We start from the raw sequence: 18,909 nt of genomic DNA on the forward strand, positions 1-18,909 counted from the left end.
GGGTGGGGGGCGCGGGGGGGGCCCGCAGCCGGGGACAGAGACCCGTCCCGCTCCCGTGCCGCCGCCCCGGCCGCCTGGCACCGCTTCCCCGGCCGCTCCTGGATGCGGCCGCAGCCGCTCCCGCCCCGGCTGAGACCGGCCAAACTCACTGCACCCCAGGTGCTGCGCGGGGGTGAGCAGGGTCTGGCCGGGGGGGGTGGGGGGTGGGGGGGTTTGGGGGGAGGGGGATGTTTTGGGGGTGAACGGGTGCTCCCGTTCCTTGCGCTTGGCCTGGCGGCAGGAGCGAGGAAGGGTTCGGTGCTGGGAGGGTGTTGGCGGGGTGGGACGAGGGTCACCCGTGCCTCAGTTTCCCCACGTGGGTGCAGCAGCACCCTGGGGCGCAGGCGATTCCCACGGGGATCGCGGGGGACGGCGGGGACCCCGCCACCCGCTCCCGCACCCAACCGCCACCATTTTGGGCTGCTTCCAGGTGTTTTTTTTTCCGCCTTTTCCATGCAAACACGGGAAGGAGCCCTGGGGGGGGGCGGGGGGGAGACACACACGTTTTTAGGGTGAAGCAGGGCGGCTCCCCCGTACCCCCACGTCCCCCCCCGGGCTGGGGTCTGGCCCTGGACAGCCGGGGCAGGGCTCTGACCCCCGGGGGGGGCCCTACCTGGCCCGGCTGCGCCACGTTTGCCGTCGGCGTTGCGGCAGGACAGACGCCCGTCTGTTTTTCTCCTCCAGTTTCCTGTGGTTCCCCGCCCCCCCCCCCCAGTAAAAATACCAAAACTCTTGGCCGCGACCGCCCCGCGGCCGAGGAGCACAAGTTTGCTTCTGTGTGAAAAAGCTAATTTTTACTTTTTTTTTTCTTTTAAATTGGAAAATCAAAACCCACCCTAAAAATCGGCAGAGAAGCAAACGCGGGGGCTCGGCCTGGGGGAGCCCCCCCGCGCCCCCACCCCACTCCGGGCAGCAGGAGGAGGGTTGGGTGGGGTGTTTGCGCAGGGTTGGGCCCCCAGCCTGCAGGATCTGCTGCCCCAAATCCCAGGGGATCTGGCCCTGCAAGTCCCCGGGGGGTTGGTGTGTCCCCCACCCCACCCCAGTGCGCGGGGTCTGGTGTTGGAGACCCCTGGGGTTTGGTCCCTGAGCACCCCCCGCCCCAGATCCCATCCCCTTGAGATCCGATCCCCCCCGATACAGTTCCCAATCCCCTGGGGCTCCAGTCCCCAATACTCCTAGGGTCCGTTTCCTGATCGCTGGGGTCCAGTGTGCCCCCCTCACCCCACCGATCCAGTCCCTGATCCCCAGGATCTGATCCCTGCGATCCGGTCCCCAATCCCAGTGGGATCCAGTCCCTGATCCCCCAGGATCTGATCCCTGCGATCCAGTCCCCAATCCCCCCACGGATCCAGTCCCCCAGGACCCAATCCCTGATCCCCCTGCAACCCAGTACCCCAGGGATCCAGTCCCTGATCCCCCCAGGACCCAGTCTCCCATCTCCCAGATCCAGTCCCCCAATTCCCCCTGGGATCCAGCCCCCGAGTCCCCAAGGGGGGATTTACCTGTCCCCATCCTGTCGGATCCAGCTGCCACCTCCCACCCCACCGGCTGCCCCCCCGGGGGTCGATCACGGTGGCTTCCCGGACACGGGGGGTCCCCCCGAGGGGCGGCGGCACTGCTGACCCCGCTCCTCTCCCACCGCAGGACGGCTCCGTGGGGATGCCCAGATGCCCCTTCCAGCCCCGTCCCCGCCACCGGCGGCACCTCCCCGGCCACCGCGCTGCCACACCGGAGGCCATGCGGCCCCCGCCAACCGCCGGCACCCGCGGGGTTTGGTGCCTGGTGCTGCTGGTGCTGGCGGGGGACGCGGCGTGGCTGCCGTGCCGCATCGACGCCGACAACGGGACGGGGCTGTGCAAGGGGCAGGACCTGCTGCGGGTGCCCGGCGGCCTCCCCAGCGCCCTGCGCGGCCTCGACCTCTCCTACAACAAGCTACGGGAGATCACGGCGGACGACTTCGCCAGCATGACCCAGCTACGGCACTTGGATTTGGGCTACAACAACATCTCCCACATCGCGCCGGACGCCTTCCTCTCCAACCTCCTCTTGGAGCATCTCCGGCTCTTCAACAACTCCCTCCACTGCATCCCGGCGCCGGCGTTGCAACCGTTGGTCAACCTCCGTTGGCTGGACATGTCCAACAACCTCTACCGCAGCGCGGCGTTGGATGGCGTCTTCGGCAGGCTGCGGCACTTGCGGGAGCTGTCGCTGGGGGGGCCGCTGCTGCGGGACATCTCCTGGGGGGACTTCGCCATCTTGAAGGATATGGTGCTGCACAAGTTCGCCATCAAGACGGCCTCCAGCCCGTGGCGGTACGAAGCCGGGGCTTTCTCGTGGCTGAACACCACGGAGATGTGGTGCGACATGGCCTTGGACGAGAGCGTGGCGGCTTTGCCGGTGATGCTGCGGGACCTGCAGGGCAAACCCCTGGACTACCTGCGTTTCCGTAACCTCTTTGAGTTCACCTACTACACCGGCGATGCCGATCCCTTCGCTGGCTTGGCTGAGTTGGAGATCACCAGGTTGGTCTTCTACCGGGGCAAGTTCAACGAGAACCTCCTCCGCTTGGCCCTGCTCAATGTCCAACGCTCCCGCGTCCGCGACTTGGCGCTGGTGGCCATCGACTTTGCCCGCTCGCCGCGGTGGAACAGCTCTGGCGTGGGGGCGGCCGCCCCGCGGCTCGACCGCCTCTTGCTGCAGGACATCAGCAACCCCGACATCCTGCGTTTTGACTGGACCTTCACCTGGTTGAGCGGCGTGGCCTCCCTCTCCATCATCAACGTCAACTTCAACTACGTCCCCTGCGACGCTTGGGGCGAGATGCGCAACGTGGAGGCCTTGGACATCTCCAGCAACCGTCTGGAAGACGGTTATATCTACAACCAACGTTGCCAATACCAGGGGGTCATGCCCAAGCTGGAGAGCTTCGTCTTGGCCACCAACCAGCTCCTCAGCCTGGCCGTGGTGGCTGCCTTGACGCGGACGTGGCCCCGGCTCACCCGCCTCGACGCCAGCCACAATCGCTTGGGCAGCCTGCAGGAGACGTGTCAGTGGGGCCCCACCTTGCGTTGGCTGGCCCTGCAACACAACCAGGTGACGGCGGGCACCTTCGGGTGCCTGCCTACCACCCTCGAGTACCTGGACCTCTCCTACTCCCAGCTCGACCGCTTGGACATGGACTACTTCACCCAAAGCCCCCGGCTGCGGGAGCTGCGGTTGAGCGGCAACAAGATCAAGTTCATCCCCTCCGAGTGGAGTTGCCCCCGTTTGGAGGTGCTGGCCATCGACGGCAACTCCTTCGGTGTCATCAACCGCGGCTCCTTCGTCAACATGCCGCGGCTCGTTAGCCTGGCGGCCGGCAACAACCCCTACCACTGCACCTGCGACCTCTACCTCTTCTTGGAGGAGACTCGGCAACGGGAACGACCCACCTTGACCGACTGGCCCCACAACTGGACCTGCTACCACCCCGAGCCGCTGCTGGACACGGCCGTGGCCGCTTACACCCCGCACCCCTTGGAATGCGACGTGCTGGCGCTGGTGGCCGTGGCGGTGGCCAGCACGACGGTGGCAGTGGTGGCGTGCGCCGTGCTCTGCTGGAAGCTGGACGCCGGTTGGTACCTGCGAGCCACGTACCGGCTGGTGCGCGCCAAGTACGGCAGGCGGCGGGCCGGCGCCACGCGGCGATGCTCTTACCACGCCTTCATCTCCTACAGCTGCGCCGACGCTGGCTGGGTTCGCCAAGAGCTTCTGCGCCGGCTGGAGAGCACCACGCCGCCTTACCGGCTCTGCATCCACGAGCGGGACTTCACGCCGGGCCGTTGGATCATCGATAACATCGTGGAGAACATCGAGAGGAGCGCCAAGGTCATCTTCGTCCTCTCCCGCAGCTTCGTCGACAGCGAGTGGTGCAACTACGAGCTCTACTTCGCCCACCAGCGCGCCGTGGGGCTGGGCAGCGAGGACGTCATCTTGGTGGTGAAGGAACCCATCGATGCTCGGGGTTTGCCCCGGCGTTTCGCCCGGCTCCGGAAGATGTTGGGCACCAAGACCTACCTGGAATGGCCCAGCGAGCCCGGGAGACGCCCCTTCTTCTGGCTCCAGCTTCGGAGCCTCTTGGGCAGCCCTGGGGGTCTCGGTCCGGCCGCCGGCCAGGAGGAGACGGCCGTGGATGCTACCACGTAGCGGCCGCCTCTGTGGCCCCACGTCCTTCAGTAGCTGGCAGGTGGTTCTGGGGTGCCACCACGCGCTGGGCATCCCAGCTGCCTCAGTTTCCCCTGCTGGGGATGGCTCAAGGAGTGGGTGGGGTGGGGAGGGGTCCTCACCAAGGTCACCCCATCCTCTCGGCCTCCTCCAAGGGACAGGAGATGGGGACAGTATCCAGGAGGTGGCAGTGTCACCCGGAGGACGTGGCGCCCCTAAATCCACCGAGAGCCGAGGATGGCAGCGGGGGGACCCCAAAACCCCCCATCCCCACACCCCCAGCCTTAAATCGAGGTCCCCAGGGAGAAATGCTGGGTGTCCCGGCCGCGGGGCCCAATCCTTCCGGGGGGGGGGGGGGGGGGACACGGGACACGCTTCCCACCCCACGCAGGGAACGCTTGGCCGGGAAAAGGGGACAATCCCCTTCGGCGGCACCCCGAGCACCCCGGGGCACCCCCAGGTCCCGCAGCCGCCTGCCCCCTCCTTCCCTCTTTTTTTTTTTTCCTTCCATGTTTTTCTCCACTTTGCCTTTTTTTCCTAACTCCATCCCCCCCGCAAAAGAAAAAAAAACACCACTCTGGCTGTTTATTTATAGCAGCCAATTGAAGATGAAGGAGGAGGAAAAAAAAATATTAAAAAAAAAGAGGAAAAAAAAAATATATATCCCGTACGGAGACAGAGTAACCTTTGAGCCGCTCATGGCCGATGCCGGTGGCTCCGGTGGCGGTGGGGCGATGGAGGGTGGTGGGTGCCGGCGGCTCCTCCCGGCGCTGCTCCTGCTCCCAGGTAACGACACCCCAAAATCCAGCCGGGTTTGGGAAAAGAAGGTTTGGGGGTTGTTTTTTTTTTTTAGGGTGACTCGGAGGCGCTTGGGGATGCTGCAGGGTCGGGGGGGGCTGGCGGTGAGCTGGGTGCCCATTAACCCAGCGCTCAGCGAAGCGTGGGTGCCCCCCGCCGAGCCGGTCAGCGGCGGTTTGGGGGAAAACCGCCTGGTTTTGGACCTTAGCCCCCCTCCTCAATATATTTTTTTGGCTTTTTTCTGACAGAAGGGGGACCCCAAACGCCCCCCTGGGTGTGGGGATGGGGCCGGGAAGGGGCCAGCATGGAAGGAAGCCAAATCCTGCTACGAGGAACTAAAAAAAAAGCTTTAATGGGAAAATCTCAACATTTTGGGGGGGAAAAAAAAAGACAAAAAAGAGGGGTCTTCCAACCCCTGAAGGGGGAGGTTGGCGGGCACGTCCCCAGCCCATCTCGGTCCCATCTGCCCTGCCGGGTGGGGAAACTGAGGCACGCCGCCAGTGCCGGCCTCGGGGTGGCCTCGCCGCCCCCTGCCTCAGTTTCCCCACCCGGAGCTGGGGGAGGAGGGAGGGGACGGGGTGGGGGTGCAGCACTTTGCGGGTCTTCGGGAGGGTGGAGGCAAACCAAACCCCCTGAGCCCCCCGAAATGGAATCCCCCCGAGTTGTTCTGTCTGCCCCGGGGCCTCCTGGGGTGCTGGGTCCTGTATTTGGGGTGCTGGGTGCTGCATTTGGGGTGCTCAGTGCTACATTTGGGGTGCTGGGTCCTGTATTTGGGGTGCTGGGTGCTGCATTTGGGGTGATCAGTGCTGCCTGTGGGGTTCTCAGTGCTACATTTGGGGTGCTGGGTGCCATGTGTGGGGTGCTGGGTGTTGTATGTGGGGTGCTGGATGCCATGTGTGGGGCACTGCACGTGGGGTGTTGCCTGTGGGGTGCTGGGTGCTGCATTTGGGGTGCTGGGTGCCATGTGTGGGGTGCTGGGTGCTGCCTGTGGAGTGCTGGGTGCCATGCGTGGGGTGCTGGGTGCCATGCGTGGGGTACTGGGTGCTGCCTGTGGAGTGCTGGGTGCCATGCGTGGGGTGCTGGGTGCCATGTGTGGGGTGCTGGGTGCTGCCTGTGGGGTGCTGGGTGCCATGCGTGGGGTGCTGGGTGCTGCCCGTGGGGTGCCCAGAGCCGCACACGGGGTGCTCAGCACCCAGCACTCAGGACCTCTCCCCTCCACCCCCCACCACACCACAGCACCTCCCCCCCACGAGACACCCCCCGGGCCGGGCTCCCCCCATTTCCCTGCAGGTTCCCACCCCAAGGGGGTGACAGGCCCCCCCCAAGCACCCATGGGTGCCGGGGCCACGCCACGTCTCCTCCCACCCAACGCCCAAAACCCGCCGGGGGGACGTCGCCCTGCCTAATTACGGGCCTGCGGCTGCGGCCTGGCCATGGCCGGCCACGCCCGTCCCCGTCGCCCCCCACCCCATTTTGACTCCCCGCTGGGTGGGCGATGGGTGCTCCCAGCAGCACCCCCAAAACCAAATATCGTGTCGCGGGTGGGCTTGGCGCCGCGGTGCCGAGACCCTCGCGCTTCGGGGGTCGCGCCGGGGCGGCTGATGGGGGCGGGGGGCTGCGGGACCTCCTCGGGTCTGTGGGTGCCCCCACCCTCAGGGCTCGCCCCCCCCCCCCGCCCCTAGGGCTGTGCGTGGGGTTCAATGTCGACGTGGGGCACCCGCGGCTCTTCCACGGCCCGGCCGAGGCCCAGTTCGGGTACAAGGTGCTGCAGCGGGAGGGCGGCGGGGAGAAGTGGTGAGTGGCACCCGCCGGGGGGGGGGACGCACGGGGGGCTCCCGTGGGGTTCCACACACCCCCCCCACCCCAACCCACCCACCGGCATGGCCCACGGGTGGGTGCGTGGGGCTGAGGGGTGGGGGGAGGCCCGGCCCGCGGTGCCCTGCGGAGGGGAAACTGAGGCAGGGGAGGGGGAAATTGGGGCTGGGGAGGGGGAAATTGGGGCGGGGAGGGGGAAACTGAGGCAGGGGAGGGGGAAATTGGGGCGGGGAGGGGGAAACTGAGGCAGGGGAGAGGGAAATTGAGGCTGGGAGGGGGAAATTTGGGCTGGGGAGGGGGAAATTGGGGCTGGGAGGGGGAAACTGAGGCTGGGAGGGGGAAATTGGGGCTGGGAGGGGGAAACTGAGGCAGGGGAGGGGAAATTGAGGCAGGGGAGGGGAAATTGAGGCCAGAAAAGGGAAACTGGGTCAAAGAGGGGGAAATCGAGCCATGGAAGGGGGAAATTGAGGCACAGAAGGGGGAAATAGAGGTGGGGAGAGGGAAACTGAGTCAGGGAAGGGGGAAATTGGGGCTGGGAGGGGGAAATTGAGGTGGGGAAGGGGGAATTGAGGCGGGGAGTGGGAAACTGAGGCAGGGAGCTGGACAGAGAACCCCCGTCTGTTTTCTGGGGACAGAACTGGGGTTTTAAGACTTGCCAGGGATTTGTGCTCTGCTTGGGGGGGGGGGGGGGGGGCGGCATGATAATAAGGGTCCCGTCGGGGGGGCCGGGGGGGCCCCACGCCTGTGCCAGCAGCTGGGATGCCGATCAAAGGGAGGCCGGCCAGCCAGCCAGACGGACGGACGGAAACCGCCGGCAGCCCGGGGCCGGTGGCGGAAACGCCGTGGCACAGTGCCGGTGGCGTGGGCGGGCACGGCTTGGCCTTGAGCCCCCAAATACCGTGGCCAAGGCGGAGCGGGGTGGTGCCGGTGACCCGGCCGGTGTCCCCTCACGCCGCCGCGTCCCCACAGGCTGCTGGTGGGGGCCCCGTGGGACGGTGACCGCCAAGGTGACGTCTACAAGTGTCGCGTGGGACCCCCCAACGCCACGTGCGCCAAAGCCAACCTCGGTACCGCCATGCCCCACGGGGACGGGCGGCCGCGTCCCTGCCCGGCTTCGCCCTTTCCAGGCCGGCACCGTCCCGGCACGGCCGCGGCGGGGCTCGGCGGGGGTCACGCCGGCGCTGAGCCCCCCCCCGTATCTCTCTTTCCCTGGCACCGAGGATCCGCAGCCGCCTGGCTCTCCCCCATCCCCGGCCGCAACCAGCACTTCGGGATGACCCTCGTGGACTCCAAGGACGGCGGCTTCGTGGTGAGAGGAGCCTCCCCCGGAGGGAAACCGAGGCACGGCGGGGCACGGGGGCCAGCTCCCAGCCCACGCTCTGTGTCGTCCCTGTCACCCCCCCCCAGGCTTGCGCCCCGCTTTGGTCCCAGGAGTGCGGCACCTCCGTCTTCAGCACCGGCATCTGCGCCCGGCTGGACGGTGACCTCCGGCCGGTGGGGACCATCGCGCCCACGGCGCAGCGTGAGTCGGGGCGGCCGCGGCGTGCGGAGCCCGTGCCGTGCCGTGCCGTGCCGGGGCACGCCGTGCCGTGTGGGTGCCAGCCGCGTCCCCCTCGGCAGGCTGCTCCACCTACATGGACATCGTCATCGTCCTGGACGGCTCCAACAGCATCTACCCCTGGTACGAGGTGCAGAACTTCCTCAGCAACATCCTCAGCAAGTTTTTCATCGGGCCGGGACAGATCCAGGTGAGGTGCCGGTGTCCCCGGCGCCATGATGGTGTCCCCGGCGCCGTGCTGGTGTCACCAGGGCCACGCCAGGTCCAGGACGTCATTGTCCCTGGAGCGATGAGGTCCCCCAGGGCAATGCCATCATACCCAGGGCGATGCCGTCATCCCCGGGGTGATTCCGTCATCCTTGGGGCGATGCCATCATCCCTGTGCCAGTGCCACCCTTGGGGTAATGCCATGCGTGTCATGATGCCGTTGTCCTTGGGGCAATGGCGTCATCCCTGGTGTGATGTCATTGTCCCCAGATCCATGCTGCTGTCCCTGGGGTGATGCCACCCATGGGGCGATGCCACCCATGAGGCAATGCGCTTGTCCCCAGGATGATGCCATCATCCCCAGGGTGATGCCACTGTCCCCAGGATGATGCCACCATCCCTGGAGTGATGCCCTTATACCCAGGGTGATGCCACCATCTCTGGGGTGATGCCACCCCTGGGGCGATGCCCTTGTCCCCGGGACGATGCCACCATCTCTGGGGCGATGCCACCCATGAGGCAATGTGCTCGTCCCCAGGATGATGCTGTCATCCCCAGGATGATGCCACCATCTCTGGGGTGATGCCACCCCTGGGGCGATGCCCTTGTCCCCGGGGCGATGCCACCATCCCTGGGGCGATGCCACCCCTGGGGCGATGCCCTTGTCCCCGGGGTGATGCCACCATCCCTGGGGCGATGCCACCCCTGGGGCGATGCCCTTGTCCCCGGGGTGATGCCACCATCCCTGGGGCGATGCCACCCCTGGGGCGATGCCCTTGTCCCCGGGGCGATGCCACCATCTGTGGGTGTTGCCACCCCTGGGGAGATGCCCTTGTCCCCAGGGCAATGCCACCATCCCGGGGATGCTTTCGGGGGGTCGAGGGTGCCCTTTGCCAGCTGGGGCCAGGGTCTGCATGTGCACCCGGGGGGGAGGCGCTGGGGTGCGGGGTGACCCTGCGGGCTGAGCACCCCGTTCCCGCGGCAGGTGGGGGTGCTGCAGTACGGGGAGCGGGCGGTGCACGAGTGGGTGCTGGGGCGGTACCGGACGGCGGAGGAGGTGGTGGAGGCGGCCAAGAACATCAGCCGGCAGGAGGGGCGGGAGACGCGCACGGCCTTCGCCATCCACCGCGCTTGGTGGGCACCGGCGTCGGGATCGCGGCCGGGGCCGGGATCGGGACTGGGATCGGGGTCAGGGCTGGGGTTGGGATGGCGATCAGTGTCGGGACTGGGGTCAGCATTGGCTTCAGGGTTGCGATTGGGGTCGGGATTGGAATCAAGAGTGGAGTCAGGGTTGGGACTGAGGTTGGGATTAGGGTCAGAATTGGGATTGGGTTTGGAATTGGGGTCAGAACTGGGATCAGGGTTGGCTTTAGGGTTGGGATTGGAATTGGGAGAGGAGTTGCGGTTGGGATCAAGATCGGGATTAGGATCAGGATTGGGATTGAGGTCAGGGTTGGGACTGGGATCAGGGCCAGAATTGGGACTGGAATAGGGATTGGGATCAGGATTGGAATGGGGAGTGGAGTCAGGATTGGGATTAGGATCAGAATTGAGATTGGGGTCAAGAGTGGGGTCAGAACTGGGATCAGGGTTGGGTTTAGGGTCAGGATTGGAATCAGGAGAGGCGTAGGGGTTGGGATTGAGGTTGGGATCAGGATCAGAGTTGGGATTAAGGTCAGAATTGGGATTGGGGTTGGAATGGGGAGTGGAGTCGGGGTTGGGATTAGGATCAGAATTGGGATTGGGTCGGGACTGGGGTCGGGATCGCCTGATGGCACCATCCTCCGCGGCAGCACGGAAGCCTTCAGCGCCGAGCGGGGCGGGCGGGCTGATGCCACCCGCCTGATGATTGTGGTGACGGACGGGGAGTCCCACGACGGCGAGGAGCTGCCCGAGGCGCTGGCCGAGTGCGAGAAGCGCAATGTCACCCGCTACGCCATCGCGGTGAGCGCCCCGGCCACCCGCCCTGCCCGCCGGGAGCCGGCACCGTGCCTCGGTTTCCCCACTCCCCCTTTGTGCCGCGCTGCGGTGGTGGGACCCCCCCCCCACACACACCCCGCGGCTGCGCTGCGGGCAGGATCCGGCCCCCTCGGCCGACGCTGGGTCCCCTCTCGCCAGGTGCTGGGGCACTACCTCCGCCGGCAGCAGGACCCCGAGGATTTCATCCGCGAGATCAAGTACATCGCCAGCGACCCCGACGAGAAATACTTCTTCAACGTCACGGACGAGGCCGCCCTCAATGACATCGTGGACGCCTTGGGCGACCGCATCTTCAGCCTGGAAGGTGCTGTGGGGCCCGATCCGGCCCTGGACCCCGGCGGGGGCTGCGGATAAAACAGCTGGAGCCACATCTGGAGGAATATCGTCTCCTTCCCCAGGGACCCACGGGTACAACGAGAGCTCCTTCGAGCTGGAGATGTCCCAGATCGGCTTCTCCATCCACCTCCTGGAGGTGAGGCTGCGGGAGGGGCTCGATGCGGCCCCGGGAAGGCTGGAGGGGGAGGGCGGCCGCCGCCCGCCCGGGGGCTTTGCAGAAGTGGAAAATAATCCTCAGCCCAACGCGGGGTTGAGTGTCCCAGGCTGGGCAGGCGACGTTTGGGGGGGGGGGAGGGGAGGGGGACAATGAGCCATCGCCGCGCGCGCGAGCTCCTCGAGGCGCGTGACACACGCTTCCCCCCAAGCTCCCGTCCCGCCACAGCGCCATGTCACCCCCCCCCCACCCCGGCTCCGCTCCCCCTCCCCAGGACGGGATCCTCTTCGGCATGGTGGGGGCCTACGACTGGGACGGGGCCGTGCTGGAGGAGAGCCGGCGCGGCCGCATCGTCCCAGCCCGGGAAGCCTTCGGGAAGGAATTCCCGCTGGAGCTGAAGAATCACGCGGCTTATTTGGGTACGGGGTGGGGGGGTGTCCACGGTGGCCCAGGGTTGCTCCGTGTCCCGGAGATTTGGGGTGAACCGGGGGCGCTCTGTGCCTCAGAAATGTGGGGCAAAGAGGGGATCATTGGCAACTGAGGGGTGCTGGTTATCCCAGGGGTGCTGGGTGTCCTGGTGATGCTGGGTGTCCCATGGGTGCTGGGCACCGCAGGGATGCTGGGTGTCCTGGCAATACTGGGTGTTCCTAGGATGCTGGGTGCTCCACGGGTGTCCCAGGGATGCTGGGTGTCCTGGCGATACTCATTGCCCCAGGGATGCTGGGTGTCCTGGTGACACTGGGTGTCCCAGGGGTGCTGGGTGGCCTGGTGACACTGGGTGTCCTGGCAATGCTGGGTGTCCCAGGGGTGCTGGGTGCCCCCAGGGATGTTGGGTGTCCTGGCGATACTGGGTGCCCCAGGAACACTGGGTGCCCAAGGATTGGCACCACCAAGGCCAGGCCTTTCCCCTCCGCTGACGCGCGGGCTCTCCCGGCCCAGGTTACGCCGTCTCCTCGCTGCGGCTGCCCAGCGGGCAGCGCCTGTACGTGGCCGGAGCCCCTCGCTTCCAGCACAAGGGCAAGGTGATCCTCTTCGAGATGGGTGCCATGGGGACCGTGACAGTGGCCCAGGCGCTGACAGGGGAGCAGGTAGGGGCTGCCGGGGGGAGGGGTGCGGGCAGCCTTGGGAAGGGGCTGCCGGCAGCCCCCAGCCTCACGCGGTCCTGCCGTGTCCGGCAGATCGGCTCCTACTTCGGCAGCGAGGTGTGTGCCGTGGACGTGGACGGTGACGGGGTCACCGACGTGCTGCTGGTGGCAGCTCCCATGTTCCTGGGTGCCCAGAGCAGGGAGACGGGGAGGGTGTATCTCTACAGAGTGGGGCAGGTGAGGGGCTGGGGGGATGCCGGGGGCCTGGGGGGATGCAGGGGGATCAGCGGTGATCGGGGGATGCCAGGGGGATGCCGGGGAGGGTCAGGATGCGCAGTGGGGCTGGGGGGGATCAGGAGGGATGCCAGGGGGGATGCAGAGGGATCGGGGCATAGGGGTGCACTGTGGGGCTGGGGGTGATCAGGGGGGTGATCAGGGGGGATGCCAGGGGATTGGGATGCACTGTGGGGCTGGGGGGGATCAGGAGGGATGCAGGGGGGATGCAGAGGGATCAGGGGGACCAGGATGCACAGTGGGGCTGGGGGGCATGCAGCAGGACAGGGGGGATGTGGCTGGGTTGGAGTGGATGTGGGGGGATTGAGGGGTGCAGTGGGACTGGGGGGATATGACAGGACTGGGGGGGGGAAAAGCAGGGTCAGGGAGATGCAGCGGGGCTGGGGGGGCCGGGACACAGACCAGGGGATCCCCCTCCACCTCCTGGGGCTCAGGCAGAGCACACGGGGCCAGACTCGGCACTGTGGAGTACCGAGGGCCGCCCTGTGCCCCCTCCCAGCGGCTCCTGGCCCCCGCCGGCACCCTGCACGCCGACAAGAAGCCACAGGACTCCCGGTTCGGCTACGCCCTGGCCGCCGTGCCAGATCTCAACCACGACGGCTTCAACGACGTGGTGGTGGGGGCTCCGCTGGAGGACGGGCACCATGGTGCTGTCTATGTCTACCACGGCGCCCCAGGCACCCTCCTGCCCCATTACAAGCAGGTGAGATGGGACTGGGGTGGGTTGGGGGGGGTGTCTTGTTGCCATATGGGGGGGGCTCCACGAGGTTGAGCACAACCTTGTAGAAGACAGCAGTGAAGCCACTGCTCACCCTGCTCTCACCTCCCCAGCGCATCGAGGCGGCGGCGCTGAGTCCAACCCTCAGCTATTTCGGACGCAGCGTAGACGGGCGGCTGGACCTGGATGGGGACGGGCTGGTGGACTTGGCCGTGGGGGCGCAGGGGGCGGCCGTGCTGCTGCGGTGAGTCGTGGGGACGGGGACACCTCTGCGCCGCCACTCCCGCGCCCCACGGGGCCACCCGCCTCGGCCGTGCCCGGCGGCATCCTCTGCCGCGTCTCCCGGACTGCCCCGTGCCTCGGTTTCCCCTTGCCAGGGAAGGACGGTGCAGGGGTGGGCGTCGCCGTCCCCCTGAGCGCCCCGGTGACCCTGTCCCGTCGCTGCCAGCTCCCGACAGATTGTCCAGGTCAACACGTCGCTGACGGTGGAGCCCTCGTCCATCAACGTCATCCAGAAGAACTGCCAACGCGGCGGCACCGGCGCCGTCTGCCTCCGGGCCAGGGTCTGCTTCCGCGCCGGGACCCGAGCCCGGGGCCGGGGGCACAGGGAGATCGGTGAGTGCTGGGGGGGGACGGGACGGGCGCCTGGCCCTGGAGCACCCCCGGAGCATCCCTGGGTGTTCCTGGAGCACCCCCAGAGCGTCCCTGGGTGTTCCTGGAGCATCCCTGGAGCACCCCCGGAGCGTCCCTGGGTGTTCCTGGAGCACCCCTGGAGCACCCCCGGAGCGTCCCTGGGTGTTCCTGGAGCACCCCTGGAGCACCCCCGGAGCGTCCCTGGGTGTTCCTGGAGCATCCCTGGAGCACCCCCAGAGCATCCCTGGGTGTTCCTGGAGCACCCCTGGAGCACCCCCGGAGCACCCCTGGGTGTTCCCGGAGCACCCCCGGGGTGTCCCCTGAATAGCAGCAGAGCATCCATATGCCATCCCTGGAACGTCCCAAAAGCATCCTCAGGGTGTCCCCGGAGCATCCCAGGGTGTCACTGGAGCATCCCCTGAATACCACTGAAGCATCCATGTGCCACCCCTGGAGTATCCCCAGAGCATCCCTGGGCTGTCCCAGAGCACCCCCGGGGTGTCCCCAGCCCCCCCGGGTGCCCCCCAAGCACTGACCCACACCCCCCCCCCGTCCTCGTCCCCACACAGAGCTCCGGTACAACGTGTCCCTGGAGGAGAGGACCCCCGGAGCCCGAGCTGCCTTCGACGCGGGCGCCCGGCGGCTGCTGCAGCGGCACCTCGAGCTCTCCCTGGGGAGGCAGAGCTGCCTCCGCTTCCCCTTCCACGTCCTGGTGAGCCGTGGCAGGACACGGGCGGCTTTTTCCTCCCACCAGCAGCCCTGTGGGGGGGCTAATGGGACCCCTCCGACCTCCCCAGGACACCACAGACTATCTGCGACCCCTCAGCTTCACGGTGAGGTTGGCCATGGCCGAATCCACCGGGCCGGTGCTGGATGAGGCATCCCCCACCACCATCCGGAAACTGGTGGGTGCTGGAGGGGGTGGCCGGTTCCAGGACCACCCCTGGTGCTCCCGGCACCGGGATCACACCCAGCTCCTTCCAGATCCCCTTCTTCAAGGACTGCGGGGAGGACAACGAGTGCGTCACGGACCTGGTGCTGCGGGCCAGCATGGACATCGTGGGCTCCAGGTACGGGGCGTCCCCACGGTGTCCCGGGGCTGAGCCGTGTCCCGGGAGCCCCCGGGGCCGTAACCGCCCTCGGCGCTGCAGGCAGAGCCCCCACGTCCTGCGCAAGGGCAGGAGGAAGGTGACGGTGGACGTGGTCCTGGAGAACAAGAAGGAGAACGCCTACAACACCAGCCTGCTCCTCCGCTTCGCCAGCAACCTCCACTTCTCCAGCCTCGCGCTCCAGGTACAGGGGCCCCCAGACCTGTGTGGGGCCCCCCCAGCCCCGCCGAGACAGCGCAGTCCTTCCAGCCCTGTACAGACCCGCCAGTCCCTCCCAGGACTGGGGGTCTCACCAGTCTCATATAGACCCTCCAGCCCAGCCTCTTCCCCAAACCATCATTGGAGGGGGGGTGGGGGTGGTGTCTGTGTGGCCCCCCATATGGGTCCCCAACCCATCCTGGGTGGGAGGTGGGGGTCCCTGGGGCCCCTCACCCCTGTGCTCAGCCCCAGCCCCCCCTCCCAGCCCCATCCGCCAGCGCTCCCGTCCGGCTGCCGGTGACATCCCCCGCCTCCACAGGACACCAGTGGGGTGAAGCTGGAGTGCTCGGCGCTGGCGGGTCACCGCCGGCTCTGCAGCGTTGGCTACCCTGTCTTCCGCTCACTGGCCAAGGTAGGGGACAGGGACCCCCCCCCCGGCACCCCCACTGATCCCGGGCACCCATCCCACCCCGCTCACAGCCCCGCTCACCCCCAGGTCTCCTTCGCCCTGGAGCTGGAGTTCAGCTGCTCCGTCCTTCTTGACCGAGCCGAGGTCACCCTTGAGGCCAGCAGGTAGGAGAGAGAGATGGGGGGGGCTGCACCCCACAGAGGGGCTGAGGTGGGGGGGGTCTCGGGGTCCTCCCAGGCTCCCCACGGCCACGTCTCCCCCCTCCAGCGACAGCACGGAGGCGACGCCAGAGGACAACGCGGTCCGGCTTTCTGCCCCCATCCGCTATGAGCCCGACCTCTTCCTCTCCAGGTAGGGCTGGGGGGGTGCGGGGCAGAGCTTGGGGGGCTTCACAGGGAGACGCAGGATCCGACCCCCTCTCGTCCCGGCAGCGATGCCACCCTGCACCGCTATGAGGTTCACCCACTCGGCACCTTCCCCCACGGCCCCGGCCCTGAATTCAAGACCACGGTGAAGGTGAGGCGATATGGGGGTGCGGGGGGGGGTGTGGGTGGGTTTGGGGGATCCTGGCTCACCCCGCTCTCCCCCCCCAGGTGCAGAATTTTGGGTGCTACCCAGTCCGAAACCTCACCCTCCGCATGGCCCTGCCAGCCCTGGGCTACCGCCGCGCCACCTTCCTCTCCGTCACACGCGTCCTGGCCGACAACGTGAGCCCCACGCCCGAGCCAGGGGTCTCGGGGGGGTCCCTGCACCCCCCGCAGCGCTGAGCCCAGCTCCGCTCCCCCCCCCAGGCTACCTGCGTGCTGCAGAACCCCCCCGAGGAGCCGCGGCAGCGGGGCACGGTGGTCCCTGTGCACCCTGAAGACCTTCTCCACGTGGACAGGCTGGTGAGCACCCACTGCGATGCCCCCAGAGCTGGCGTTTGGGGGTCTGGGGGGGGGGTCCCCACTATGTCACCCCACATTTTTTTCCCCATAGGACTGCGGCAACGCCTGGTGCCAGGAGCTGAGCTGTCGGCTGGGGCGGCTGGACCGCGGCGGGGAGGTCTCCGTCCACGTCCTCCGCACCATCCACAACGGCTTCTTCCGCGGGGTGAGGAGGGGGAGCGTTGCCCCCCCACTCTGCCGTGGTCCGGCGGGGGTGGGAAACACGGCTTGAACCCCCCCCCTTTCCCCAAACCCAGGCTAAATTCAGGAGCGTGAAGGTCGTCAGCACGGCCTGGCTGGGGGTCCCGGGGAGCAGCGTGCTGGTGCTAGAGGAGGGGGCGCATCGGAGGGAGGTAGGAGACCCCGCTGCCCCCCAAAAGTGGGGCGCAGGGCTGTGGGGATGCCCCCGTCCCTGTTTGCTCCCTGGGGACCCTTCTTTTTCTGCAGACGGTGCTTGAAATCATCCAGGGGAAGCGGGTGCCCATCTCCCTCTGGATCCTGGTGGGCAGCATCCTGGGGGGGCTGCTCCTCCTGGCGCTGATCATCATCTGCCTGTGGAAGGTGAGAGCGGGGCTGGGCTGGGCTTGGGGGGGTCAGCAGGGGCTGGGGGGGCTCTGCCTGCCACCCTCACGCTCCCCTTTATCCTCTCCCCCTCTCGCCCCAGCTGGGCTTCTTCACCCGCAAGAAGCTCCCCGAGGAGGAGGAGGAGAAGGAGAAGGAGCAGTGAGGGCAGGCGGTGGCCCCTGGAGCCCAGCACTGTCGGGAAGGGCCCCGTCCCTTCCCCAGCCTTAGGGACACCCAGGGGCTCGGGACTCTGCCACCCCCCCGCCTCGGCTCCATCCTTGCGGAGGGCGATGTCTCCGTGGGGGCTGGATTGTGCTGGCGCGGGGATGCAGCCAGGTGAGGTCGGGGTCCGGCATCGGGGTGAAGGAGCCCCCCAGGTTTGACCCGAAGGACTTGGGGGTGGTTGTGGAGGTGGGGAAAGGGGGGGGGGGAAAAAATCAACTGGGCTGAACGAGCAGCTCCACCAATAAAGCTCAGCCCCGTGGAGATGCTCGAGCGTGTGGTACCCGCCGCTGTGCTCTACCCGCATCCCCGGCACCGCCCGGGCTCCGGGAGTAGAAACACTTCCCCCCCGCAGAAAAACACCGAAACACCCCAGGGTGATGCCAGCGAGGGCCAGGGGAGGTGAAGCAATAGGGGGATAAGGGGGTGCACGTCCAGCAGACACCCCAAACCCCCCGCCGAGGTCCCCTCAGCCCTGCCCTCGCAGGGTCCTGCCCGGCAGAGCCGCACCGCCCCGACTCCTGGGGAAGCGACTGGCTTGAATTGTGCCCCACGGGGAGGAAATCCCTGATTTGGGGCACTCCAGGGCTGAGCTGGCACCACCTGCGAGAGGAGGGGAACCAGGAGCAGAAACCTGGCACCACCCCAAGCGCCACCAGAAGGCGTGAGGCTGCCCCCCCGCACCCCCAAAACTCACCCCTTGTGCAGGGCGCTTTGGGGGAGCCCTAAATGCTAAATAACAGGGAATAGAAATGAGAGAAACCCAGCAACGAACGCACTTCAAGCAGGATCTAGCTGCTCTTAAAGCATTTTCCCTTTCGCCGTCGCCAACCGACGCGGCCAAGAGCCCTTTGTCGGCTCTTACCCCCCAGCCCGGCCCCAGAAGCACCAGCCGAGGGGCTCCTTGTGCTTCCACCGGAGGCCGGGGCGAGCGGGGGAGAGGCCGGGGCGAGCGGGGAGAGGCCGCGGCGGCAGCCCCCGAGAGCTGCTTGTCCAGGAAGGAGCACGGCAGGTCGGGGGGAGGCGGCTGGCAGAAATCCCACCTCCGCCTCGCTGCTTTCCTCCCACCGAAACGCGCTTAGAGCAAAGGCCGAAGCCGCAGGAAAAGCAGCGCTGTCAAAGCCCCCGTCCACAGCAGCCAAACCTGCCCCTCACCCACGCCAGGAGCGGGGCCGGGGGCACCCTGGCACCAGCGGGGAGGTGGGTGTCGGGGTGTGGGTCCCCCGGGAGCCGAGTCCTGGAGGGTCCGACTTACCCTGAAGGGACAAACCCCCGTCCCACCAGCGCTCAGCCCTCCCCAGCCCGCCTTAAGGCTCAACCGCCGCCCTCCAACACCTGGATACGCATTTTTCACACCCAAAAAGCCCTTTCGAGCCACCCCGCGAGGCGATTTCCATCCCTGTTAGTCCTCCGACAGCCCCCCCGAGCTCCTCAGCCACCGCTTCCAGCCCCAACCATCTTTCTCCACATCGGGTCTTCTTTATAAAGGCCTTTATTTGACTTAATAGCAAACAAAACACTAGTTTAAATCGAGTGTACGTAGTACACCGTTTACAGCAATGAAGCGGCAACATGTTTAGACGCGACCTACCTCTCCCTCCCTCCCGCCCGCCGCCGGGCCGAGCCGGGGGTTTAACATCGCCACGTGGTGGTTTGGTGGG

General features: G+C 67.1%; 2 protein-coding genes across 5 annotated transcripts; both read left to right on the forward strand.

Annotated features, from left to right (window-relative positions):
• Window positions 1-4,899, forward strand: LOC142048202 (toll-like receptor 2). 3 transcript variants are annotated; one of them, XM_075074858.1, is made up of 3 exons: window positions 1-159; window positions 1,684-3,652; window positions 3,756-4,899. In XM_075074858.1, the coding sequence occupies exons 1-3, from the start codon at window positions 103-105 to the stop codon at window positions 4,019-4,021; spliced, it is 2,292 nt and encodes a 763-aa protein (XP_074930959.1). In that variant the 5' UTR covers window positions 1-102; the 3' UTR covers window positions 4,022-4,899. The 3 variants fall into 3 exon arrangements, with proteins under 3 accessions (XP_074930959.1, XP_074930957.1, XP_074930958.1); XM_075074856.1 differs by having other exon boundaries at window positions 4-159; window positions 1,684-4,899; XM_075074857.1 differs by having other exon boundaries at window positions 42-172; window positions 1,684-4,899.
• On the forward strand, window positions 4,326-18,166 carry ITGA10 (integrin subunit alpha 10). Of its 2 annotated transcripts, XM_075074849.1 has the most exons (30): window positions 4,326-5,028; window positions 6,723-6,834; window positions 7,825-7,922; window positions 8,076-8,164; window positions 8,263-8,377; window positions 8,476-8,603; window positions 9,606-9,754; window positions 10,414-10,564; window positions 10,739-10,904; window positions 10,999-11,072; window positions 11,365-11,509; window positions 12,030-12,178; window positions 12,269-12,412; window positions 12,969-13,172; window positions 13,301-13,431; window positions 13,636-13,802; window positions 14,390-14,532; window positions 14,618-14,725; window positions 14,805-14,890; window positions 14,972-15,113; window positions 15,447-15,539; window positions 15,624-15,700; window positions 15,804-15,887; window positions 15,968-16,052; window positions 16,130-16,243; window positions 16,328-16,423; window positions 16,515-16,628; window positions 16,720-16,815; window positions 16,910-17,023; window positions 17,127-18,166. In XM_075074849.1, the coding sequence occupies exons 1-30, from the start codon at window positions 4,326-4,328 to the stop codon at window positions 17,187-17,189; spliced, it is 4,140 nt and encodes a 1,379-aa protein (XP_074930950.1). In that variant the 3' UTR covers window positions 17,190-18,166. The 2 variants fall into 2 exon arrangements, with proteins under 2 accessions (XP_074930950.1, XP_074930952.1); XM_075074851.1 differs by lacking the exons at window positions 6,723-6,834; window positions 7,825-7,922.
• The last annotated feature ends 743 nt before the right edge of the window (window positions 18,167-18,909 follow it).

The sequence above is a fragment of the Phalacrocorax aristotelis genome, chromosome 25, assembly GCF_949628215.1.
Source record: "Phalacrocorax aristotelis chromosome 25, bGulAri2.1, whole genome shotgun sequence".
Classification (NCBI taxonomy): Eukaryota; Metazoa; Chordata; class Aves; order Suliformes; family Phalacrocoracidae; genus Phalacrocorax; species Phalacrocorax aristotelis.